The sequence below is a fragment of the Diabrotica undecimpunctata genome, chromosome 8, assembly GCF_040954645.1.
Source record: "Diabrotica undecimpunctata isolate CICGRU chromosome 8, icDiaUnde3, whole genome shotgun sequence".
NCBI lineage: Eukaryota > Metazoa > Arthropoda > Insecta > Coleoptera > Chrysomelidae > Diabrotica > Diabrotica undecimpunctata.
Genome location: NC_092810.1, coordinates 58,292,226 through 58,317,961, shown reverse-complemented (window position 1 = coordinate 58,317,961; position 25,736 = coordinate 58,292,226). Strand labels below are relative to the sequence as shown.

Genomic DNA, 25,736 nt, shown 5'->3' with positions numbered 1-25,736 from the left:
TCTCTTGGGTTAAAGTCTGGACCTCTAGGAGGCCAGGCTAGTTACTGAAAACCAACATATGTAAAGTATTGCATCGTTATCCTGGCTATGTGCGGCCGAGCATTATTCTACATTAGCAGAAAATTTTCACCTACAAAATGCATATAAGGTAACATGTGTTCTCATAAGGTATCATGATATTCCCTAATGTACCTATTAGTATTAATGATACTTGCCTTTAACATAACAATATCTGGATGTGCTTCCAAAGAAATGCCGCCCCATACAATTATATCTCTACCACCAACTGTATTCTAGGAGTTAAGCAACATTGGGCGTAACGTTCTCCAGGCCTTCTCCAAACTCTTTGCGGCCATCAGGTAAATATCTCGTAAAACAAGATTCGTCTGTCAACAGCACGTTTCTCCTACCTTCATATTCCAATCTGAATTAGTACGACAGAATTCCAACCGTTGTCTTCGATGACCCACGTCCAATAAAGGATCCAGAGCAGAGCAGTACAGTAGATGATACATTATGTTTGTTTAAACTTCGACGTACGGTTTCAGGTGAAACTATGAATGGTACCATGAGTCATTGGTTTTAATTCTCCTAGACAAGGCTGTAGCAGTAACTGTCTACTCTCGGAGCACTTGAAGTCTAAAAAACCGATCTTCTACGGCGATTGTTGACCTTGGTATTTCCTGTACTTTCCTTAGTCTTTTCCTTGGTCTTCTTAAGTAAGAACCAGTTTCTCAAAATCTTTGTAAAAAATCGTATATTGTGCTTCGCGGAAAGCCAAGCATATCTGCGATATATCAAATGAAATGCCCATTATTATGAAGAGCAAGTGCTTGCGTTACTTGAACTGGTCTCATAGACAATTTTTCATTGTTATTAAAGACACTTTTCTTTCCCGAAAAAGCAGCCAACACCCACTAAAAAGAATTACAATCAATTTAACAAGCACTATTTTAAGTAAGTATTCGATTTATCGAGGGCACCTTATCAAAAACTTTCTTTTAAGTCACAAAAAATTGAACTTTTTAACTGTTTAAAATTACAAACTATTAAATAAAGGCAACTGATATTTTGATACATATATTTAGTTATTATACAGGGATTGGCGCAAGATAGAGAAAGATGGAAGCAATTGGGAGAGACCTACCTACATTCAGGAGTGGATGGAAAATGGTTGACAAAGAGAGATACAGGGCAATTCAACAAAACTAAAAGGAGAAAACTATGGAATTTCAAGTGTACGGTTACTTTTTGCGGGTCAGTGTATATACGAAGAAACAAAAGATACAAAAATAAGGTTCTTACCCTCAAAAACAGGCCTGGAGCATACGTAGAATCGTCATTCACATCTTGCTTGCAAAACAGAAAATCAAAAGTATTGAAAAGTTAGGCTGTTTTTATACACACAAAACATTGCCTGGACAAAATACTGTTTCCGAATTTTGACCGAAATAATCAGAATTCTTGCTTGGCTCTTAACCTACAATGGCGCGGTGGTCGATGTAAAATGTGTAAAATTCTCACTTTCATTTAAAAGCAGAACATTCAGTATAAAAATAATGTTGAGCTCTTCTACTTCCGGCTCTGTGTATGTAAATTTTAATATGTATTTTGTTTGTAGGAGTCAATGGAAGACGTAAGCAATTTTGACGAAGAATTTACATCAGAAAGGCCGCAGCTGACGCCACCAAAAGAACCCAGACAATTATCCGTACAAGATCAACATTTGTTCAGAGAGTTTACATACATGGCAGACTGGTGCTGACAATAGTATTAAGTATTAAAATTAACTTACGAAAAAATCAAATTGTTTTTGTATTAAATTGAGGATTTCGATTTATTATTATTCTATATTAACAAGTTATTATATATATACTATATTTTTAACAAAAAGACTCCGAATCGTTAATATTAATCGTTTTTTTTTTTGTAATGTATAGTTTTTATGGTCCAGGAGCTTATCCTATATTCGTACTACCCTAATAATATAATGAAAATTACTAGTATTTTGAATTTGTCAATTTTGCTCATCACTTGAGATTTATACAATTTCAAAATTTCCATTATTTGGAAGAAAACTATCGGACAATAAATAATTTTGAAGTAGTATAAGCAGTTTATTAGAAATTCAGAAAAATAAAACTATGTATTTAACAATCATAAATAATTAGGAATGTGAAAATACACTGAAATAACCTAAAATATGTAAGTATAATATGTACAGTTTTTCTTCTTGATTTCAGGCAAATTGTCTGTTTTATGATCATATACGTGCCCTCTCCTTACTCACCATAACTCTTTCGAATATGATCTATATTTCGATGCTCTACTGCTAATTTATTCCAAGCCTTTCCATTCTTCCTTCTTCTTCTTTGTTGTGTTTATGTATCTGATGCTTCCGCTTCTTCTCTGTTTGTGAGGGTCTTGCCAGCTACAGAGTATCTTTTCTGTCGTTTTTTGGAATTTGATGAGCCTTTTAAAAATATAATACCATTAGTAAAATAAAAAATAATTAAATCGTACTAGATTTTCCCAATTACGTGTATATATAGTGTAAGCAAAATTGGAAAATAAAAGAAGGGATGACTTTATTGATCTTATCGTTGTTGTTTTACTTCTAATCTATTTATTTCTAAATAAATCTATTTCTCTATCCAGTAACCGAGATATACAAGTTTTGTGACTTGCTTTATTGGTTTGAACTCAATTTTAATTCACATCACATGTTGTTCCTATATAATGCTTTAATATTTTAAAAACAATTTTTTATGTATAACTCAGTCGATTGCTCAATATATCACACTTTTTGTTTAACCATTTTATTGTTAATATAATTGAGATCAGTCTACATTTTTACAGCACTTGGTATGCGCGATGTGCGGTCTTTGGTATGCGCGCAATATTCTACAGTAGACCCACATTTTAACTGCCATTATACGCGTCGAAGCGGCTTGTTTGATAATCCATGTTTCTGAAGCGAAGGTACACTTGTCTTTACACCCTCCTCTGCTAGTGATTACGGGGAATAAGTGACTAAATTGTCTGACCACTTTATTCCCTGTGATGTTTCTGTCTATACTGTACAGTACAGTATAGAGTAAAGTATAATAATATGTGTCTCATATAATAATTACTCATATATTAAGTGCTCAAGGTTGACTCTAGTAGAGATGTTCAAAATGTGTCAGTAGATTATAGAAATAATAAATAACAATGTACGGGATGAGAGCTGACTAACCTAACCTAGTTTCCTCTATTAATATACCGTCTAGTTTGATAAATCTTACATCGCAGCAAATATTTCCAGCATGTATTTCTTAGTTGTGGGATAATTTTTAAGCATGTCATTCTTGAACAAAGTATGTTTATGTCTCTTGACCGGGTTCTATAAATTATTTGTGTGCTAGGCATCCGAATACAGAAGTCATTTCCTGACAGCTCTGATAAGGTAATGAGATGACAACCCACAAAAAAATTTATGCTAGAAAGTTGTTGATATTAAGTTTTTCCCCAAAAAATAAATAGCCATTAATTTGTTCGTTCAATATCATACACCAGTAATAGTTGATTATTTGAGATTATTGATCTTTTCGGACATAAATTGTCTATTTGGATTATCTGCTTCCTAATAGCGATAACATTTTGATGGTACCATCTCATTTGCACAAATTTATTAAATATTATATGGTATTCAGTGTACAACAATGGCATGTACATTTATACGAGAGGACTATACGACTTTTTTTGTTAAATTCTCTAAAAATCTCTCTGATGCCTCTCAAAAGAGGTCTAATTTCAATTTTCTTGCCCAAAATTAATCTTGCTGCCATACAAAAAAAAAATATTAAAAAAAATATTAAATATTGTCACTAGAATTAGCGAAACAATATGTGACACGAGTCGAATTAAAGTTAATTCATACTTTCATAATCAATCGGTAATGAAAATTTCTCATTTCCGTTTATTTCTCCATACTACAGTATACCCTGAAAATTGGAATAAACATTTTATATGTAGTTTGTTCAGAAGTAGATCTTTCGTTGTTTTATCGTTTTCCAAACTTTAAATTGTGGTAACTTAGTTATTAATACACTTAGCTTTTTGGGGGCACTCTGAATCCAGTGGCGTACTAATTTTTTAATAAAAGAATCACTAATAAAAATTCTCTATTTTCAGATACGAAAAAGTATCATGTTGTAAATGTGTATATTTACTAATTAAATCTTGAAAAAACCAGTAGAGCTATTACAGACAGGCTTACTTAAGTACTACATACTTAATAGCTATTTCCTTGCTAGTTTGTACATATTTAATGTGGGTTTGCCCTTGGACTATTAAACTATAGGCGTTCGGTTTGATATTTTAGAAGTGTACTAAATTTCGTTTTTCTTTTTGTGTAAGAATGAAAAAACTATCGGTGATATTGAAGTTTTTAGTATGTAAATTACCCATTAATTTTATTAAATTACTCCGAACTCTGATGGGATTGGAGATTTTGGATTTTGGAATATATTTTAAAAATACTACTTACGTTAATCCCAGAAAGTAATATCTACAACCAAAATCTTAACTGTAGAATGTATTGATATATTTTATTAACATGTGAATTTGATTTGAAACATTCAAAATGCTCAATTATATTAGTTTATGTAATTGAAGAAATAATTACAGGGTAATATATTTTAAATGAACAAAAAACGTGATAAAAGTTGGACTTTTGAATTTACACATGTTTCTTATATAGGATTTTATTGCCACTTTGTTTGGAACTTAACAAACTGCTGTTAGCTTTAAATGTTGTAATTCTTAAAGATTGACAACTATCATCGTATATACAAAACGAATATCTAAAAAGAAACCACCCAGAACGTGTTCAAGGATAATCTTGAACTCGTAAGAACAATATGTTCTGATTTCTTTATTTTGACATCTCTCTGAAGTTGGACATCCAAGTTAATTGTCAGTCAGAGCTATGTTCAGAATAACCAAAACCGCTACAAATAATTAGGGGAACTAATTTGTATCATTTATTTAAATATAATCTCTTCTTTTAATCCAACTTGTGTCTGCTTTGCAGGTTTTATATTTCTAAATATATACTAAAATAGGTCATATTATGTAGAGTTTTCTTTTGTATAGCAAATCTCTTTAAACTGATTTTCTATTTTGCCTGTTAAAACGCTGGATAGTCTATCTATGTAATCTGTAACATTTTCTAATCCAATGGAATCTCTTGTTCCTCTGTACATTTGTTAAACATTTAAGTGTGGTTTTCTTGTACTACATAATATCAGGTGCATAATTTAAAAGTTCGAGACGTATAATTCCAGGACGTGTTATTTTTCGTTTGTTCTTGATTTGTTCAGTAGTTCATATTGTGAAATTTGTCTCTATTTCTTGTTAACAAACTTTTGTAATAAACTTTCTACTCATCTTACTAAGTATAATAATCAGCGATAGAAGCGTTGCACCGGACCGCTTACCTGGGTGTGCTAAAATGAGAATATTTTTAAACTCTAAATGTACTGGAAAGTGAATACATATGTGGAGAATTCCAGATAAATGTTAACTTTATTTAATAGAAGAAAAAAGAAAATATCAGCAAAAGAAAAGACAAATTACAAACTATTGGATATCAATAAATGAAAACATTCGTTTTTTTTTCACGTTACAAGAATTTCAAAACACAAGTTATGCTTACTGCAAGCTACGCGATATTTCGAAAACCAATCGTACCGCAGTACACTTCAACGGAATAGGATGGCTTTATATACTATCTTCAACACTTCTAACTGCCCATAGCGATAAGCCCTGGCACTTGTCAAACGTCCACTGCCATCGAGGAAGTATAAAATGATCTTTTTTTTTGAAAATCTGTCTTCTGTAAATTATAAATATTAGTCTTTCCAAATTTCAACTTGTTTTAAATATATTTTTTCGAAATTAAAAAAAAAAATAAATCTTAAAACCCTCTGGCAAAATTTGAAACCTGATAAAATTAGCTGATTTAATTATTTCTCTTTTTAAAAAACGAACCGTAGCGCGGTTATCGATACAAGATATACTCCTTAAGAATGTATAAGCACAGCGTTTTATTATATTTCTTCTTAAAGTGCCGTCTCTATCATTAGAGATTAGCGGATATGGCGACAAACTTATCTCTTTCTTCTGTTCTAATAAGTTCTTTAAAGCATAGTCCTGTCAAATTTCTAATGTTTTGCAATAAGGGCAATTTTTTTTATTGCTAATGGTTAATGGAGGAGTTCAATACAATGCATGACTTTTTTGTGCAGTTCACGACATTATAGGTTTACCAACATCGGATTAAAAAATCTTCTCTTAGCCAGATTTAGCCATACCTCTCACACTCCCTCTAAGGGGAAAATTCACTCATCCAGATACCTACGGTATCAAAAAGAGTGAGCTTTAGTGGGACTCTTTCCATGTTATCAAGCCCTAGGTGTCTTGGTACGTCGGAGTATATCCCAAAAATTTTCTTACGCATCTAGATGTTGAGAGCAGTACTGCTTTTTGCATGGTCTTATAGAGATGTTTATTAAGACCCAGCTCTTGTATGTTTTTTAAAAGGCTCTTTGGAATAACTCCAGTAGTAGAGAGAATAACAGGTATCGTTTGAGTACGTTCCATTCTTCATTGTCTCCTTATTTGAATTTCCAGATCTCTGTACTTGGCGATTTTTTCGTTGTATTTAGCACACAGATTATTATTGTTAGGTATCGCCACATCTATTAATGTTGTCTGTCTAGTAAGTTTAATAACTAGTATGAGATCCGGTCTATTATGTGCCACTGGTTGGTCTGCGAGTACAATGCGGTCCCAGTAAAGTTTAAGTTGTTTGCAAGCATTCTGTCTTATGTTTAAACATGTTCTCTTATTGTTATGGTATTATTATATACGGGGTTTTTAAGATTTTATTATATTTAGATAATTCTAGAATGGTTCTAAAAGCATACGAATGCGCAACCTATCTTGCCTAAGTCTGGATTATAGTTAAGACTTTGATATCAAATAAACCATTGACAATAGGAAAAGTATGGATGTTCTTATTTCATCATACTAACTACATTTAATGTTTTCATGGATTTGCCAAATTACAAGTAGACTGAAATATATCTGTAAAGTATTAACATAAGAATGGTGCTGTCTCAAATTTAGCATTATGTCATTATTTTATCACATAACATTTTTTATGTGCAAATCGTCACTAACGTAAATTAAGTTAATCTACTAATGTGTGTAGTGGATACCTTAAGTATTGTATAATGTGCTGGATAATATATCTACATCACTATAAATATTAATTATCTATTTTATTTTTGTTTAGTAATTTTTATATAGGTACCTAGAAATTTGTTTCAGAAATGAAATTTTTTACCTAGAAATATATTTTTGTACAAATTTCACATCAGACATACTCCACTTGCCTAATATTTTTACTGCTATTGCTTTAGTATTTAATCTTAATTATGGAAGGATGATTTATTTATATCTATATATTACTATTTATAGCGCTTATTGAATTCGAAGAAAAGAACAATTGATTGTGCAGAAAACTAGACAATGTAAAATATCTTAAAAAATAATCAAAATATTTTATGAGATCTTATAGAGAACATTTACAGATATATCTTAACTATATAACTAAGTATAAGGATGAACGGAACCAATTAAATTAAGACCTGGAGTTAGCAAAACTTTTCCATCAGTCGTTGAAGGATGCGTTAGTCGTTATGAATATACCTGAGATAATATAGAATGATTAGATATGTACCAGATATCAGGGAAAGAAATTCAGTAAAATAATAATTTCGACAAACAAAACATCTCGATCATAATTATAAAAAACACAATAGAACATGTTAATAAATACCTATTTGGACTAGTTATGAAATTGATGGGTATTTGACGGAAATTCATGTCCAATAATAAAACACCACTATTTTTTTAATTTCCACAGAATATAGTTAACTTGACATGTTTTATTGAAACATCAGCTGCCTTAGAAAGTTCCAGTTTATGCGAACCATCTTTACGTATAAGGAAAAGAAGCTTTTCTCACTTTTTATGTAATAAGTATCTGCTAGTGTCACCTTCCAGCTAGCTACCTTCCAATATATATTTTCGATAATAATTAAGTCCGTATTTTGCTGTGCATTAAAATAACTAAGAACCAATGACACTCAAAAACGTTAGAAAATAATGACTAAAATCCAACAATTTATTGGAGAGGGTTATTCATTGATAAGAACTGATTTTAAAACTGTCATCTGTTGGAAAATTTCACAATACCAGCGTCGTCGTTATTTCATTATTTTTTAGGATTGTTATTTTATTAGAAATTAATTCCATCTTGATCTCTGCGTAGTTTTGTCGTGCTGTAAATTTCGTAATTACCCAAGCCTTATCTTACTATTGTAGGGGAATATAGATACGTGACTTGCTACGATTAAAGCTTTTACTTGAATTAATTTCTTAAATCCACACATATCATTGAAAAATGATTCATGTTATCTAAAACTGATGTCGACAAGGAAATATGTGCTGTGGCGGCGACATCTGTAAATATTGTATTACCATCGACTTCATGCTTGTCGTCATATTATATTTTTGTTCATAAAAAAAATTTTTATTTCAAAATTTTTAGTAAAAGGTATAAATAATTATTTATACCTTTTACTAAAAATTTTGAAATAAATTTTTTTTTGTGATACATGGTATACAGCCAGCTACAGGAACTTAGTTTCCTAGTGGATTTTTGTTGATGGTTAAAAATTAAATGATCTGATATTATTTAATATCTTAGTGGGAATTACATAGCAGGTAGATGGTCAATCGGCAAAACATGGTTATTTAAAACATGTGTTGTTTATACAGAACAGTTTTTGAAATATTTCTTTAACAATAGTTGTTATAGTATCAGCTGTTAAGATTGTGTTTGATTGCTTCGTCTGGATAGTTCTCGTAGAGGTAATGGATTTTCTAAAGTGCTCCTCCTTCTCTATCCTTTATCCTTCGTAAGGATGTGGTGACGGTATGGTATTTGACGAATGGTTGGTATCCATTCTTCTCTCTCCTGGGCGCGGTGTGCTGCCTCAGACAGAGAGTAACCGGTAGCGCACTTTATTTGGTCTGACAATCTGAGTGGCGATCTTCCTCAGTTTCTTTTACCATCTACCTTGCCTTCAACCACCAACCTCTCCATTATTCGAATTATTTTCTCTTCAAACTCGTTAACAAACCCTTTGGAAGTTGAAGATTTGTTAATATTTTTTTTGGGGTGATTTAAAGCGTTCACCAGGAGATTTTTTTATTTGATTCTTTGGCAACTCTTTCCTACAAATTCCTTATGTTAATAGTTAGTGGTTCTTATTTCCTTTCTTTTTTCATATACTGATCTACACTGTATATAATTTGTCGACCTTGGCTATGAATAACTTTTCTGAAACTATTCATATTTCCACGTATTTTCTATAATAACAGAAATTAAAAATTAGTTAACAAGAAGATTTGCAGTAAAGCTATAATTTTTTTGACCAGATTTTCATTTTTGAACAGACAACATTTTTATTATTAATGTTAACAAAATACCATAAATCAAATTTTAATTTATTAAAAATGTAATAAAATAAATACATACCTTACTTTCCAATAAATTATTTCACTGTACAAAATATTTTTAAAAATTATTGTCTAAAAAAGTCACTAAACTAACAATTAAAACTAAAAACTACAGTAAATAATTAAAAAAGAAACAAATTTTACTGTACTATTGAATGGGATTTGGAGTGGAAACAACCATTTGGACTGCAAAGAATTAAATTTAACGGCTGAAACTTTTAGGATGATTAGTACAACTTATTTCAGACGTAAACTTGTATTCTGCGTCGATATGACTCCCAGCTCTTTAGAAAATCCATTACCTCTACTCATTGTGTTAATTAGTTTTTTTAAAAAGAATCTGAAACTGTTTGCTTGTGGTATGTGGTACGTTAAATATGTTTAATGGTATGTTTATATGGTATTTAGCCACAAATGATTGTAATAAAAATTGCATCTGCATTTTTAACTGTTGTTTGTCGTTTCTATCAATTTCGGCTTAATTCCATGTAAACATAATATTCAAAATAGTTTTTTATTGTGAAGTAAGACAATATATTCTGTTGAAGTAAGACAATTTGCGTCAGATAGCCAAGCGGACCAGACTTTACTGTGAATGATCTAGTGGATCGATGGTTCAAACCCTGGCCAGGAAACAAAAAGACTAACGTAACAGTATACAATCTAAAAGTCTAACGTAACAATATACAGTCTAAAGAGTCTGCTACTTTGACTACCTATGGATGAGCAATAAAGACAAACGCTCGGTGTTACTCACTCCATAAATCCCTATTGGTCGAGTGTTTACGTTTAAAAAACCAGAATATAATATAAATAAAAAAATTTATATTTTTTATTTGGCAATTAATTATCTAAAAAAATATTTAAAAAACGTTGTTATCTACCTTATTTTTTAAAATAAATGTCTCAAATAAATTCAAATTTCGATGTAGACTTTTAAGATGGCTTCATGAAACGCCACTGTTTTATCTAAGAGTTGACGATATCCATAAATCATCATCATGATCATCATCCAGCCTTCATTTATCATGTCCACATAGGCCTCCCTTGGCTGCTCTTGGCCTCCAATTTGTAGTTTTGCTCGTCCATCGTGAGTCATGCATTCTCGCTACATGGCCTGCCAGTTCCATGTTAGTTCTGCTATGCGTTCCACAACATCAGCAATACTTGTCCTTCTTCGCAGATCTTCGTTTATTATTCGGTCCCGAAACGTCACTTATAAACCGCGTATATAACTGAAAAAATTTAATATCCCATGACTGTATTCTAGATTTTACATAACTCAGAACTTTTTATGAAGAATAACTTTTTTCTTTCATAAAACTGAAAATAAAAAAGTTTCCCATATGGTGCCGACTAAATTGGGCACACTGTATATATAGATTATACGCATATAGTTTAAAATTGACATTCTTTTGAGTGATGTTTCAGCGAAACATCTAAAATTGACTATATTCTATGGAAATTTCAACGTGACCCAGCGATTTATGAAGAGGTCGATATAGGATTCCAAATCTAATTATTAGAATTACAGGAATTACAGTTGCTGTAGAAAGGATAGTATACATGAAGTGGAATGGCCTCCTAGATTTCAGGCATATAGAGCTAGGGTAGAGTTGCGACACGGTGGACGGATAATACATAGAGGGCTATAACAAACTAAATCTACACGGCACAAAGTCGGATGCATTGAAGACAACTTCGGGGGAGGTCTATGTTTAGTGAATCTCCGACATTGCTGTGTTGCAAACTATTTTAAACTATCAATCTATTAGTTATGATATCAATACAACAGTAGTACACAGTAAAATACAAAAGTACCTTAAAAACGAAGTGTTCTTGACGAATCTAAAAAATTTCATTACTTACGTACTATCAGAAAAGCTTTATTAGATACTAAATTATATAAATGTAAGATAGCGGTTATTTTATACGATGATTATACAGTAAGGCGTGTAAAGTCTCATCCAGCATACAAGTCTACACTATGCAATGGAGACATTGGATCCAATTCAAATCTTATAATGTAACCGATACCGATGGTTCAACAATTGTTGACAAACGGCATTAAGTCAACTAGACTTAATTCATAATTATTTTTTTAACGAATACTAAGTTCTTTCTACTTAATGAAGTGCTGCTTTGTTGCCTTATTGTTACAAGTTATTAATATACATATAAGGAGATGTTAAGTCAGGTTTAAATGATGAAGTAAAACAAAAGGTATTCTACATAATTTTATTTGCATGTAAAATACTTGTTACGCATTAGCCTAGAAGATACATTTCAATACATTTTGTATTAATGTTTTTTATTTTTATGTATATTTTCCATCATCCAAATGTTCACTATGTATTTAGGTTTTTCATCGTCTTTACTAATTAGTTATAAGCACTTGTTCATGATTTTACATGTACAGATATCGATCCATTTATTCTTGATTTATGTGACTTTGCGAAAGTTCAAGTCGCTAATTTTCGAAATCATGAACAAAACTGGAAGCTTTTGCTTCCGTAATTGTTATATTTATATTTTATATTAAATAAAAGATACGAGTTTTAATGTTTCTGTTTGCGTTAACCACCTTTTTTTAATAATTTTGCAGATGAATATAAAATTGTTTTTAATTGACAAGTGTCATTTCACTATGAGCATTTTCATGCAATTTGGAAAGTTTTTTGAACGACCATGTAAATTGGTTTCTAAAAAATATTTAAATCGGTCTAGAAGGAACGTTATAAATCTAATATGCTACAAAAAATAGCTTTAAAATAACTAAAGTAATAGATTCTTTTTCTTTCTTCGTTTAAATCATTAATGTAAAACGAGATACCAAGTCGTGGTATCAACTGTTTCTGATCTTTGGATTCTATTTGTCGATCGTATGTTATTCTTGCGACTGTGATCTTAACAATGATCAGTAATGTTCGCTGTCACACCTTGTATATAAAAAGCTTCTTTAGACTGTTTATTTAAAAGACGTGTTCTAACTCATGTTTAATTTTTATTTGATATGGATTCTTGATATTTATTTATATAATATATAAGTAATATATTATATAAATCATAGAATCTCACTAATCAAGCAGTATTAAAAACCAGAGTATGGCTAATTATGGGAATGTTCGGATTACTGGATTGTATAGAAAAATTGATAGTAAATAAAATAAAGCATTTCATAAATGGAATAGGTAAAACTTATGTATTTGTATTCATGTTCTATACGTTTTTTTTTTAACTTTCATATCCCACATTAAACTAATTACATAATTTAAAATAATCCTTAATTGAGGTTTGTTTTTGTGCAACTTGTAGTCTTTGTTAAAAACCTTTTCTCTCATGTTTGGTCTGGTTTTACTTTTAAAGTTGTATTAATGGCTCCATATTTATACTAAGTTTTTTTCTTCTTGTACTGCTTCACATATTTCTTCATCTGTCATAATTTGCTCTGTTTCTTCGGTCACTTCAAACCAAGAATTTAAATCTTCTTCACTTGTCTCGAATTCTCTTTCTGATAAATTTTGAAACCAATTGGTAATTGGTAGATTATCTTAGGGATCACATTTTTCTGTTTCATGTGATAAAGCATTGTAGGCCATAGCTTTTCCATGATGATTGCATTAAGGTAAGTTAAACAGCGTGAGCGAGATAATTCAATATCCTTCAAATTAAATTTTTTGAGGCTTTGTGTTATCTCTTGATAATATAATATGTGTTATCTCTTGATAATATCGATGAGTAGTTTATTTTTAAACAAGGATTTTACTTTTTGGATAACATTTTGATCCATAGGCTGCAATTAAGGTGTGCAGTTTGGTGGTAGAGAGGTTTGGATATTCTCTTCACTTGATCTAAGTTCTTGTTCATTTGGATTGCCTGGAGCATTGCCAAGTACGAGTCAAACTTTTATGGGCAAATTGGATCTTTTCATAAACTTCGTCACTTCTGGGACAAGGTCTTTATAAACCATTCACTAAATACTTCTCTTGTAGCCCAACTGTTAAATTGGTTCTTATAGCAGACCAATGTTGTTGAAAGTTGTAGGATTTTTAGCTTTGTCAATCACTAAAAAAAAAAAAAAACAATTTGTGTGGTCCAGTGGCATTTGAACACGTCATAAATGCTATTATACCCCTACTCACTTTATGAGCTTATATGCTGATACGAATATTTTGTTGGGCAAAATCTGCACTATAGATTTGGCCAGAAAAAAAACCCAGTTGTTTTACTTTGTCTTTAAAATACTGGATAAATGACTGCATTGCAAATTCGTTGCTTGACAATTTTTCACCCAATATAGTTAACAGACGGATACCAAATCGCTTTTTAAATTTATCCAGCCACCTAACACGAAAAATCATCTTTCTTTGTAATTTTTTATAAAATTCGATTGCTTTTGTTTCCAAAATTTCTCCAGATACACTCTCAGGAATGTGCTAAGGACTATCTGGTATGAGCCACATGCAAAGATCGTGTGTAGTAGCACGCCGAACTGCATATTATTTTGCCAGTTTGCACATGTTTTCGCCACTATTTAACTATTTTAATATGCCCATTTTATCTTTCAAATTTTGAGTCCTCATTACATCATCATTACATTATCAATCATCATCATCTATCTTAACAATCTGATATGTATTTGACAAAAGATGTATTTGTCGATTCTTTTGATTGTACATCTGTGTGATATTTGCTCTTATTATATGCAATCAGTATGACTGAATCATATAAATTCAAGTATAGTAACATATAGATAAGTATCAAGTACTCGAACTTAGTCAGTCAAGGCTATGTCGAGTTCATCATTGAGTTATAGAGATGCTTTAATCATTTGAAAGTGGGTATCCATTAATATCAATATATGATCAGAATAAAAATTTAGTGCAGCCAAAACAGTGACAGATAGAGAAAATGTAGTTACGTCTTCGGATTTAGCACCAAAAGTTTTGAGAAAATTATAAAACCGAAAATTGTTACTTTCAGTTTTGAAAAAACAAAAAAAAACATATTCACTAATAAACTGTGATAGCTTGATATTATAAATTATAAACCTCTTACGTCAAGCTGCGGTATCTGAGTTATGAAGGAGATTGACTTCAGTAGACAATGCACTCCCGCTATGTGATTAAGTCCATTGTTTTAAGGAGAATATACAGAGTTGGAATACTAAGAAATTGACATCTTGCAACAATGCAAGCTTAGTCTACACCTGCTCACCCAGAAAGTAACCTAGAGCCATATTTAGTGAGTGTGTTAATTGCGCTATTAGATAAGATACCTATATTTTTATTTGTCACATATATCCTTTAGTCGTAACCCATAATCGCATTTTAGCTGAAACAAAAACCATTGAGAAATTAAAAAATTATTCAAATACAGCTTATTTCTGACTTTAAAAGAAACAGTTTGAGAACAATATTGAGAAAGAAGGTAGGGAACAAGAGACAACAGCGTGAAGCCTTATACACAATACAAAGAAACAAACACCAAGTAAGAACACATGAATGTACTTTTCGATCCTAAGAACATGAGTGGGTGCAAGATAGAAAGAAAGAATGAAACATAAACATTAATAAAATGGCAGACAACAGAATAGCTAGAATATCCCGAGACAAGTAACCACTATAAAAGAAAAAAAAAAGAAAAGTTATTGTTTATTCAACAAATATTGTTGGCTCGTTCGTTCAATAATAATGGTTTTAAAATGTCACATTTTTCAACCTCAGAAAGCTATTCCATGAAGGTGGACAAAATATTTTCATAAAAAAATCAGATAGTCCCTCTATATAGACGAAGTTTCGACATATAGATTTTAAGCAAAACTCAAATACAACGTTCCTTTAATAATAAATGATATTTTCTATTAAAAAGAGACAACTACTCAACGCCTGAGTACCTCTGAAATGTAAATGATATCAAAGATATATATATATATATATATATATATATATATATATATATATATATATATATATATATATATATATATATACTATTGCTAATACTTGAATAATCTGCATCGAATGACCAAAATTATTTCTTTTACATGAATGCTCATTTTGAAATGATACTTGTTTTCTGGTTGAAAATTATGTAACTGCTTAAGCTGTAGATGTAATGATAGTTACTGTTGCTGTAGGTCACATCAAAAGAGAAACGCCTGATATAAGCAGCGTTTATATATAAACTCTGTTCAGATATTATTAATTTTAAAAGAACTATCTTACATACTAATTTTGTTGATTAACTCTGGCAATTACATCAGTTACAATTAAAAATTAAGATTTAGTTAAAAACTATTCAGAGCAATTCACGCTTCCATTCATCATAACGAATGGGTTTCTATTAATGCTTAACATTTTATGAAACAAACCAGAATGATAAATACATTTTCAAAAAACTCGTTATTTATTTGGGTGTTAACACATAAAATGCTCTTTTCTTGTGTCATGTTTAAGTTAGACGTTGTTTTGTATGGGACTAAACCACAATTGATTATAATGAGAATTACATTTGGTGTGACGTTTCCATTTCCAAAGCGGAAATCGTTTAAAAAAATTATTAAAAAGTAAAGACTATTAGACATAACCTGTAAATGTTTATAAATTGGCGCTGAATGGTTTATACCAATATTTACGCAGTAGTAAATTGACGGTTGACTTCCTTCGGGTTGATATCAAATTCCAATCTTTCTGTCCAAAGAAAGCTCAAAATAAAAAAAAGTACAAGAAAAAAGAGAATGTTAAGATAAAATGGATGATTGTCTGGAGTCAGAAAATTATGACTAAATGGAGAAAACAAATGGGGAACTTGTGAAACATATTGGGAAGAATAATAAAGAAGTTTTTCACTGACGACTTAATGTTTGTAACAGCCTTTACATCGATAGATGCCTATGTTAATACTCTGATTTCATTGCTCCATTTGATATTTGTTGAAAGTTATAGGAAATATTTGGGAAAATATTAAAGAAATGTTGATTTACAGCAATAGTGGAAAATGGCCTTAAGTGTGTGTATGTAATCGGAAAAATGCCTATTTTGTTAATATATTTCAGTAATTTGTCACTATAGTTGTAAGAGGTGGAATTAAAGAATTGAAAGTAGGTGAATAACAATATTTATTTTTGCATATCATATTTAATTTTTATATAGATATATGTAAATAAAATTATACTTAATGGATGTTGTTAATTTTATTTAAGAAGTCCTGATACCTGGCTGGAACGATATGATTTGAACTACTTCCCAATTTAAATTCACGTTTTAACTCATGAAATAATCTACATTTTCGAATATCTTTTGAAAGATATTCTTAAAGAAGCAAAAAACAAAACATGGAGCTAGTTAGGAGAAAAAATAGAGCGAGATAGTAAAGAGTATCAAGACCTATTTTATATAATATTAAAGAATGTAAGACACGGACCAATATTGAAGGCACCAAAATTAGAAATTAACACTGCATAAGACTACTTAAATCTTGTCCACCCAGAAAAATGCGGTATGAATGGCAGTCAATTGCGTGATCGTGTTCAGTTCAAAGTTTTTCCAATAGATAATAACTAAGTAGATGTGTTCACATAAGGTATGGAGTCAGCAGACAACAGTCTCCATTTCTCCATGTTAGTCTTACACTTGGACTCGCAGACAACTCGGGTAAGGAAGATGGCTATCAAACGAAAAATTCCTGTTGAGGATTCAGATGTCGAGAAACAGCTTTTTTCCATTTGGCAGGACGAGTTCTTTCTGGTGTATCTTGCAGATGTGTTGATCCAGCCAGAAAGCTTTTTCTCGATTTAAGCCTTCGTGCGGTAGGCTGGTAATCGTGGAGTGGATGTCGCGAATCTAGAGTTTGTTGCTTTCGTTCCACATCTCTTTCTACTTCTCTTCGGATATCAAGTGGGTAGTTGGATCTGGGTAGTTGGATTGACTGCAGGGTTGAAAGTGACGAGGAAATTTCGACCAGAATAGAACTTGCACGAAAAAGCTCTATTAACTGACGTTCTCTATTGTGCAGTAGGAGTCTACATTGACCACACGTCTAAGAATATTGAAGTGCTACGTCTGGTCCGCTTTGTTCTATGGATATGAAACCTGGACAACCAAAAGAAAAAATCTTAATAAATTAGGTTCGAATAATTGTTCGAGTTGTGGTGTTACCGTCGCATGCTCAGAATTCCGTGGACAGCACACATATTTAACGAACCTGTGCTAGAGACCATGCACAAAGAGCGAGAATTTATCAACATCATCAAAATGTGAAAGCTCCAATACTTCGGTCATATAACGAGAGGACCTAACTAAACATCGCTTACTTCGGTTGATCATTCACGGTAAAATCGAAGGAAAACGCTAGGTTGGAGGAAAACAACTGCCCTGGCTGCATAACATTAGACAATGTTAACGACCGATAAACATTTTATCAAAGCTTGAAAACAAGCACGGCACACAAAGAAGAATTTATTGTATTATCAAGGAAAGAGGAGCCACAACATAATAATATTTATGGAATAAACTACTGGCGGAGCGAAGGCTAAAACTGAATAAAAAGAAGATTTAATTAAATTTTGTAATGATAATACAATTGGGGGTAAAGTTGTAGAATGAGAAAACGAGGAGTTGGTTCCAATTTGCTCCACTTATCCTCTTCTAGTCAAATCCGACTATCACCTTCACGCTGGTGCACCCTGTTAAAGCGAGCGTCCGGTATCTACCCTGGGTGAAAAGTTAAGTCGGGAATGACTAGAGTGGGTAAAATGGGCGTCTGAAAAAGAGTTCGCGTGGGACGTCCAATCCAATCCTGTAAAAAATCCCATGTTATGTACGCTACAAAGAAAGACGTCGGACTGTTTAACTTACGAAGAACTCGCAAATGAAATAAGAACAATGATTTCTTTGTGGAATGTAAGAAGACTTTATCATCATGGAGGAACAGTTCAGAAACAAAAACAATATTTACTATTGAAGTCTGACTGACTACCCGTCATGAATTTGGCACCGGATTTATTGTGAGCAGCAGGATTAAACACATCGTAATTGACTTCAAGGCTATTGATCACAGAATATCTCGAATAAGGGCACTGGACCGTGAGTATGATAAGTTTCCAAAAAATGATGTTAAAATAATATCAGGAGACTTTAATGCTAAAGCCAGGAGAGAGAAAATCTTTTCTCCCACCATGAGTAAAGAGAGCCTAAACGCAGATTCAAATGACAACGGACTAAGACTCATATACTTTGATATGATTAAGAATATTATGATCATAGGTAGGACACGATTCCCCATAAAAGCATACATAAGGGAACTTGAAAATCTACTGATAAAGAAACGATTAACCAAATAGATCATATGGTCATCAATGCAAGACAGTGTTCCAACCTTTTAGATGTTAAGTTTTTCAGAGAAAATAAAGACAAGAGACGTAGAAGAATATATTACCCAGCTATGCATATAAATACGAGATATTATACTCCAGAAATCTGTTGATATATTGGGTGAAAACAGGGTAGAAAAAAGAAGTCAGTGGTTTGAGAATGAGTGCGAGATGGCGACAAACAGAAAAAACGTGGCATATCGACTGTTGAAGCCGGTTGCATGCTGAGAAAAAAAGATATAGAGGCATCAGAAAAGAGAAAAAGCGTATCCACAGACTTAAACAGAGGGAATATGAACGGAAACGTTAAATGAGATACAAAGTTCATTTGATAAAAATAAACTACAAAGCCATTAAGAATTTAAACCAAGACCAAAAAGTTGCAAAGATATTAACGCTGAAACATTGATAATGTCAATTCAAATTATGTTGAAGAAGGCGACAACAGAAAATCAACTCAACCTACATCAGCAACTACATATTGAAGCACCAACAAGAGAAGAAGCGTCAAATGGCATCCAAAAACTAAAATAATAAAGCTTCAGGAATCTACGAAATGTGTTTTGAAATGGATAAGGAAGATGATGACCAACTTTTGGCAGCAATCCATAAACCATTAGGACATATGACAGAACGAATTGATACCAGAAGTGTAGTTAAAGGGAATAATATGCCGACTGCATAAAAGGCTGATCAACTTGATTGCAATAACTATAGAGGAGTTACTCTGTTAATATAAAATTTCTAAAATAAACATTTAAACTTATAAAGGGGAATGATCCCAGTAGTTAGCAGTATACCTAACCTAACGTGTTAAAAAATAACTTACAAGAAATAACATTATTTATAAAAAATAAAGGATTTAGAAAATATATATGTATAATAATATGTATTGTGTATTGTCCTAAAATGATTTAGACATTTAGAGCGTATCACTCTTACATACTCAATAACGGCATCGCTTCGTTGTTGATGATCTCAGGTACAATTAGACCCACACCGAACTATTGGTGCTATTGGCTTCCCATTCTGAGTCACATTCCACCGACGAAACTGCAAAGAAGTTATTGTCTTCTCAGAGAATATCGAAAAATCGAGGCCAACCATCAACTACCCATCCACCATAAGCTTGATATCGAAATAAACAGACTACGCTTTAGATATCCTCCACTGCTAAGAGCCAACTCCTTACATCAGGAACATTTCAACCTCACCAATGCTTGGAGAAGACAATGGGAGAGCGACTTACCACAGGAAGCACATCAAATGGCCTGTATCGATCAGAAACCGCCAGGCTTTGAACTGGCCCGCAATACATGGACAACACTAACCAGAATAAGAACAAGCAACGGTAACCCATTGTTCAGTTTGTCGTTTGTTGGGTGTGTCTTCGTTCTGGGTGTTTTGTTGTCCTCTTTTAGGCTTTGCCTCTTCAGGAAAAGCAACGGTAGATGTGCTGACAGCTTATATAGATGGGGAAAAGCTCTTACTCCTGAGTGTGACTGTGGTGCGCAACGACAGACCGTCCGTCACATTGTTGAAGAATGCCCCCGAAGGCGATTCCCTGGAGTTTTCGATGAGTTCCTGAATGCGACCGAAAATGTTTTATATTATATTAATTATACATTATTGTAATATTAATAAACGTACATATTATAATCGTAATAAATCTAATGGTACGTTCGTTGAAATCATCACTATACGCGGGATTAAGACATCCTCTTCTTTGTATTTTTCCTTGATAATCGTTGTCGCAATGACATTATTTATTAGCCTTTTCACAGTAAGTCTCATTGCATTGCATAGTCGAGGTTGATGTGTGTGTGTGTGTGTGTGTGTGTGTGTGTGTGTGTGTGTGTGTGTGTGGGTGCGTGTGTGTGTGCGTGCGTGTGTGTGTGGGTGCGTGTGTGTGTGCGTGCGTGTGTGCGTGCGTGTGTGTGTGTGTGTGTGTGTGTGTGTGTGTGTGTGTGTGTGTGTGTGTGTGTGTGTGTGTGTGTGTGTGTGTGTGTGTGTGTGTGTGTGTGTGTGTGTGTGTGTGTGTGTGTGTGTGTGTGTGTGTGTGTGTGTGTGTGTGTGTGTGTGTGTGTGTGTGTGTGTGTGTGTGTGTGTGTGTGTGTGTGTGTGTGTGTGTGTGTGTGTGTGTGTGTGTGTGTGTGTGTGTGTGTGTGTGTGTGTGTGTGTGTGTGTGTGTGTGTGTGTGTGTGTGTGTGTGTGTGTGTGTGTGTGTGTGTGTGTGTGTGTGTGTGTGTGTGTGTGTGTGTGTGTGTGTGTGTGTGTGTGTGTGTGTGTGTGTGTGTGTGTGTGTGTGTGTGTGTGTGTGTGTGTGTGTGTGTGTGTGTGTGTGTGTGTGTGTGTGTGTGTGTGTGTGTGTGTGTGTGTGTGTGTGTGTGTGTGTGTGTGTGTGTGTGTGTGTGTGTGTGTGTGTGTGTGTGTGTGTGTGTGTGTGTGTGTGTGTGTGTGTGTGTGTGTGTGTGTGTGTGTGTGTGTGTGTGTGTGTGTGTGTGTGTGTGTGTGTGTGTGTGTGTGTGTGTGTGTGTGTGTGTGTGTGTGTGTGTGTGTGTGTGTGTGTGTGTGTGTGTGTGTGTGTGTGTGTGTGTGTGTGTGTGTGTGTGTGTGTGTGTGTGTGTGTGTGTGTGTGTGTGTGTGTGTGTGTGTGTGTGTGTGTGTGTGTGTGTGTGTGTGTGTGTGTGTGTGTGTGTGTGTGTGTGTGTGTGTGTGTGTGTGTGTGTGTGTGTGTGTGTGTGTGTGTGTGTGTGTGTGTGTGTGTGTGTGTGTGTGTGTGTGTGTGTGTGTGTGTGTGTGTGTGTGTGTGTGTGTGTGTGTGTGTGTGTGTGTGTGTGTGTGTGTGTGTGTGTGTGTGTGTGTGTGTGTGTGTGTGTGTGTGTGTGTGTGTGTGTGTGTGTGTGTGTGTGTGTGTGTGTGTGTGTGTGTGTGTGTGTGTGTGTGTGTGTGTGTGTGTGTGTGTGTGTGTGTGTGTGTGTGTGTGTGTGTGTGTGTGTGTGTGTGTGTGTGTGTGTGTGTGTGTGTGTGTGTGTGTGTGTGTGTGTGTGTGTGTTTTATTGGCACTGGTTTTAGGTCGATTAATGTTTCGCAGCATAATGACAACTGATCCTACTTTTAATTGTAAATTGTTATGTGGAAGTCCAGGCAATTCCAATAATTCCAAAAACTCTATACAGCGTTCCACGTTAAGAAAATAACATTGCGGAGATAGGGCCATGTATTTCTTATGGACGATAGAAGCGCAGCGATGCCACGATGAACACAAGCACTATTCACGGTTGTATAATTTGTATTTTCGTTTTCACAGACATGAATTAAATAATTGTTTTTTAACGTAATTGACCAAAAGTGTCCATTCGAAACAAGAGATGAAAAGTAGGAAAAATGATTTTAATTAAATAAATAGTATTTACAAAAGATAATTTTATTTTATCTTATTTTAATTATAGTAATAGAGTAAGATCCCAGAGCGATCAGACATAACTTATTTTCACACAGATGAAACCTTAGAGTCTCAGTAGCGTCTCGCGTGCTTTGAATACCTGCGTATTTAGGAAACTTGCTGAGTGACACCTGGGCAGGTACCAGGTGAGAAAGGTAACTAAAAATAAGAGCTATTTAACTTAAATTTACATAACTGATTTTTATACATATTTTGTAGAATATTATTTTGAAAATACTGTAATAAGTGTCAGACACTTGTCATGGACCAGAACTTTTGTCAGGCGCTTTAAAGCTCCACTAAAATTAAATGAACTTTACTTACTTTTACATGTCTGATTTTTAAATATGTTATTGATAGAACTATAATAAAGTTATATTTAATCAGTCAGACAAATTAGAATGACCAAATATCCCTCAAACACAAAAAATAGTTAACCAGAAGTATGAGCGCGAGAGTGCTGTTCTTGCATTTCAGAGTGAGTAAGACATTGTGATAATTATGTAACGATATATGCATAATTTAAAAAATGGTGATTCGAATGTATGGTTAAACGCAGGCACCGGAAATAACCAGAGATACATTAATTTGACAAAGGTTTACGAGTACTTGGGACCATCTTTATGTAGAAGTTTGCCAGGGTTTCACGCTCTAGACGGGATGTGACTTTAATCCCGCCTTTTTTAAAAAGGGTAAACAAAGACCATTCAATATATTAATGAAGAAACATGAATATCAGCGAGCTTTCATGCGGTTTGGAGAATCAGAGTTGTTTACCGATGAAGCCACCCAAAAAGATATTTTCAAAATAATCCAAAAATTTATCTGCGAAATTTATAGTTTTCCTGATACGTGCAACATTAATGCTGCCCGGCTTCAATTGTTTTTGAATAATTACAGCGTATCTAATATTAACGAAGAATTCGATCGCAAAAATTTAAAAAATTTTGATGCTAGCAGTTTACCACCATGCTAAAGTGAGTTATTCCAACAATTCCGCCGTGCTAATTACATTTTTAGCATATGGAATAATGCAAATGCAAAACAATCAACCATTTTAACTCCTGAACACAATGGGTAGAGATTAGAAGAAAACCAATATCACTTTCATTGGTTTGATGGTGATCAATTACCAGCAAACGTTAGTGAATTCCTTCAAACTTCAGGTATTATACTTTGATTTCAGGTTTAGAATTTATTATGTTTGTGATTTTCTGCTTTTTAATTCTTTGAACTATTTTTTGCAGAACAACCAGCCAGCAACAACATAACTGATAATGATGAAGATGATGACTCGGATGAGCAGCATCATGATTGGTTGAATGATGAAAATTGTAATAATTGTGACAATGAATATGATGATTAAAATATAGAAAAATGTTTGTTTCAATCAATCCCAGTTGAAGGTTTTTTACAAAAATTATTTTTTTTTAATTATCCTAACTAGTATCTTTTTTACAATAAAGTAAATATAATTTCTTATAAAACCAAAGTGCTCCGAATTAATTAATTATCCCAAATATCAATACATTAATTTACTTTAATATTTATCTTAATGCTAGAGTTCATCATATTAAAATAGAGATGCAAACATATTTAATCGGATCGAAAACAGTAAGTATTCTTAATCAATTTGAATTGTTTACTCTGAGGCTCATGCGCACAGCACTCTCGCGCTCATACCTCTAGTTAACTAATTTTTGTGTTTGAGGGATGTTTGGTCATTCTAATTTGTCTGACTGATTAAATATAACTTTATTATAGTACCATTAATAACATATTTAAAAATCAGACATGTAAAAGTAAGTAAAGTTCATTTAATATTAGTGCAGCTTTAAAGCGTCTGACAAAAGTTCTGGTCCATGACAAGTGTCTGACACTTATTACAGTATTTTCAAAATAATATTCTACAAAATATGTATAAAAATCAGTTATGTAAATTTAAGTTAAATAGCTCTTATTTTTAGTTACCTTTCTCACCTGGTACCTGCCTAGGTGTCACTCAGCAAGTTTCATAAATACGCAGGTATTCAAAGCACGCGAGACGCTATTGAGACTCTAAGGTTTCATCTGTGTGAAAATAAGTTATGTCTGATCGCTCCGGGATCTTGGACTATAACGACAGTTTATTTGTTTTTCGGTAAGAATATCATATACCATGAAACATAGAAATCAGTAGAAAATATTGCTTAGTTAAATCATGCACTTTGCCGGCTATTAACGATTTAAAAGCAAATAAACGGACCGCTTGGAATGCGTATATCTAATTACTAATTGCAACTTAAAATAATACGGTGTGCGTATGTCAGCGATTTTATGTCGTTCTCTGAGATTACATAATGATAATAAGGCTTTGTGGTTCTTCAGTTGTTATTCTGACTTTACAGTTAAATGTTAATTGAAAATGGAAATTCGAAAAATATATCGACAATCTAGTAAACCGCATGCCTGAGAGTTTTGGCAACACTGATCTCCATAAGCCTAATGTTATTTTCTTAACGTGAAACGCTCTTTAGGATAGTTGACTACGTCATTCTGATTTATAACTGTGTCAACTGATTTAAATGAAAACAACTTTCCTGGTCTCCTGGAAGAAAATTCAAAGTAGTATATTCAATTTATGAATTCTCTACTGATATTTATTTTGTTAATCCTAGCTTACTTCTTGTTTGTTCCTGTTAGTCATAGTATGGTGCCACCTATTAGTTATATTACGATTTAACATGACAAAAAAACTGTTAATGAAGTCCTTCCCCTACATTGCGTTAAAAATTATCTTTTACACAAACCTTCTCCTGATAATAAGAACCACAACAAAATGAATTATCTAATTTGGTGCAATCGTTCTGAAGTGATACCCGTAAAAACATTTCGACGATTTATTTTTATTAATATAGATGTTTGTTTACAAAAAATCTGTTCGAACAAAATGGCCGACCACAAGAAAATGGTTCCGAATTCCGAACACTATCTTTTATACCTGTTCTTTGCCTCTGACCATGACGAAATCTAATTTTATGAAATTCGTGTTCTCTCTAATTTGATGTACTGTGACTCTGTAATTACTGAAAGTGAAAAAGTGCAACGCTGGTGATTTTTCGATATGTACGACAGTAAATTGCAGTAAGATAATTATATAAAAAGGTAAGATTGTTCTTTAAACTAATTTTGTATTTATACCATGTTTAAAAATTATCATTCTTCAGGATAAAATTTAAAATTCTATTTATATTGACATTGAACTGACATAGTTGACAGTTAACATCTGTTTACTGTCCT

The 25,736-nt window shown here is 32.9% G+C and overlaps 2 protein-coding genes across 8 annotated transcripts in view; both read left to right on the top strand.

Annotated features, from left to right (window-relative positions):
- The window catches only part of Pkn (serine/threonine-protein kinase N), a 132,379-nt gene extending 115,556 nt beyond the window's left edge, over positions 1 to 16,823 (top strand). For all 4 annotated transcript variants that reach the window (XM_072540332.1, XM_072540334.1, XM_072540331.1 and 1 more), the window contains one exon: positions 1,622 to 16,823. In XM_072540332.1, the coding sequence (XP_072396433.1) occupies positions 1,622 to 1,765 (144 nt within the window). In that variant the 3' untranslated portion in view covers positions 1,766 to 16,823. The remainder of the gene's footprint in view (positions 1 to 1,621) is intronic.
- An 8,608-nt stretch (positions 16,824 to 25,431) lies between these two features.
- LOC140447590 (methyltransferase-like protein 22) overlaps positions 25,432 to 25,736 on the top strand; it is a 540,943-nt gene continuing 540,638 nt past the window's right edge. For 2 of the 4 annotated variants that reach the window (XM_072540324.1, XM_072540327.1), the window contains exon 1: positions 25,443 to 25,601. The gene's annotated coding sequence lies outside the window, so the exon portion shown is untranslated. Of the gene's footprint in view, positions 25,602 to 25,736 lie in introns of all 4 variants that reach the window. The other 2 variants (XM_072540330.1, XM_072540329.1) reach the window with 2 other exon arrangements.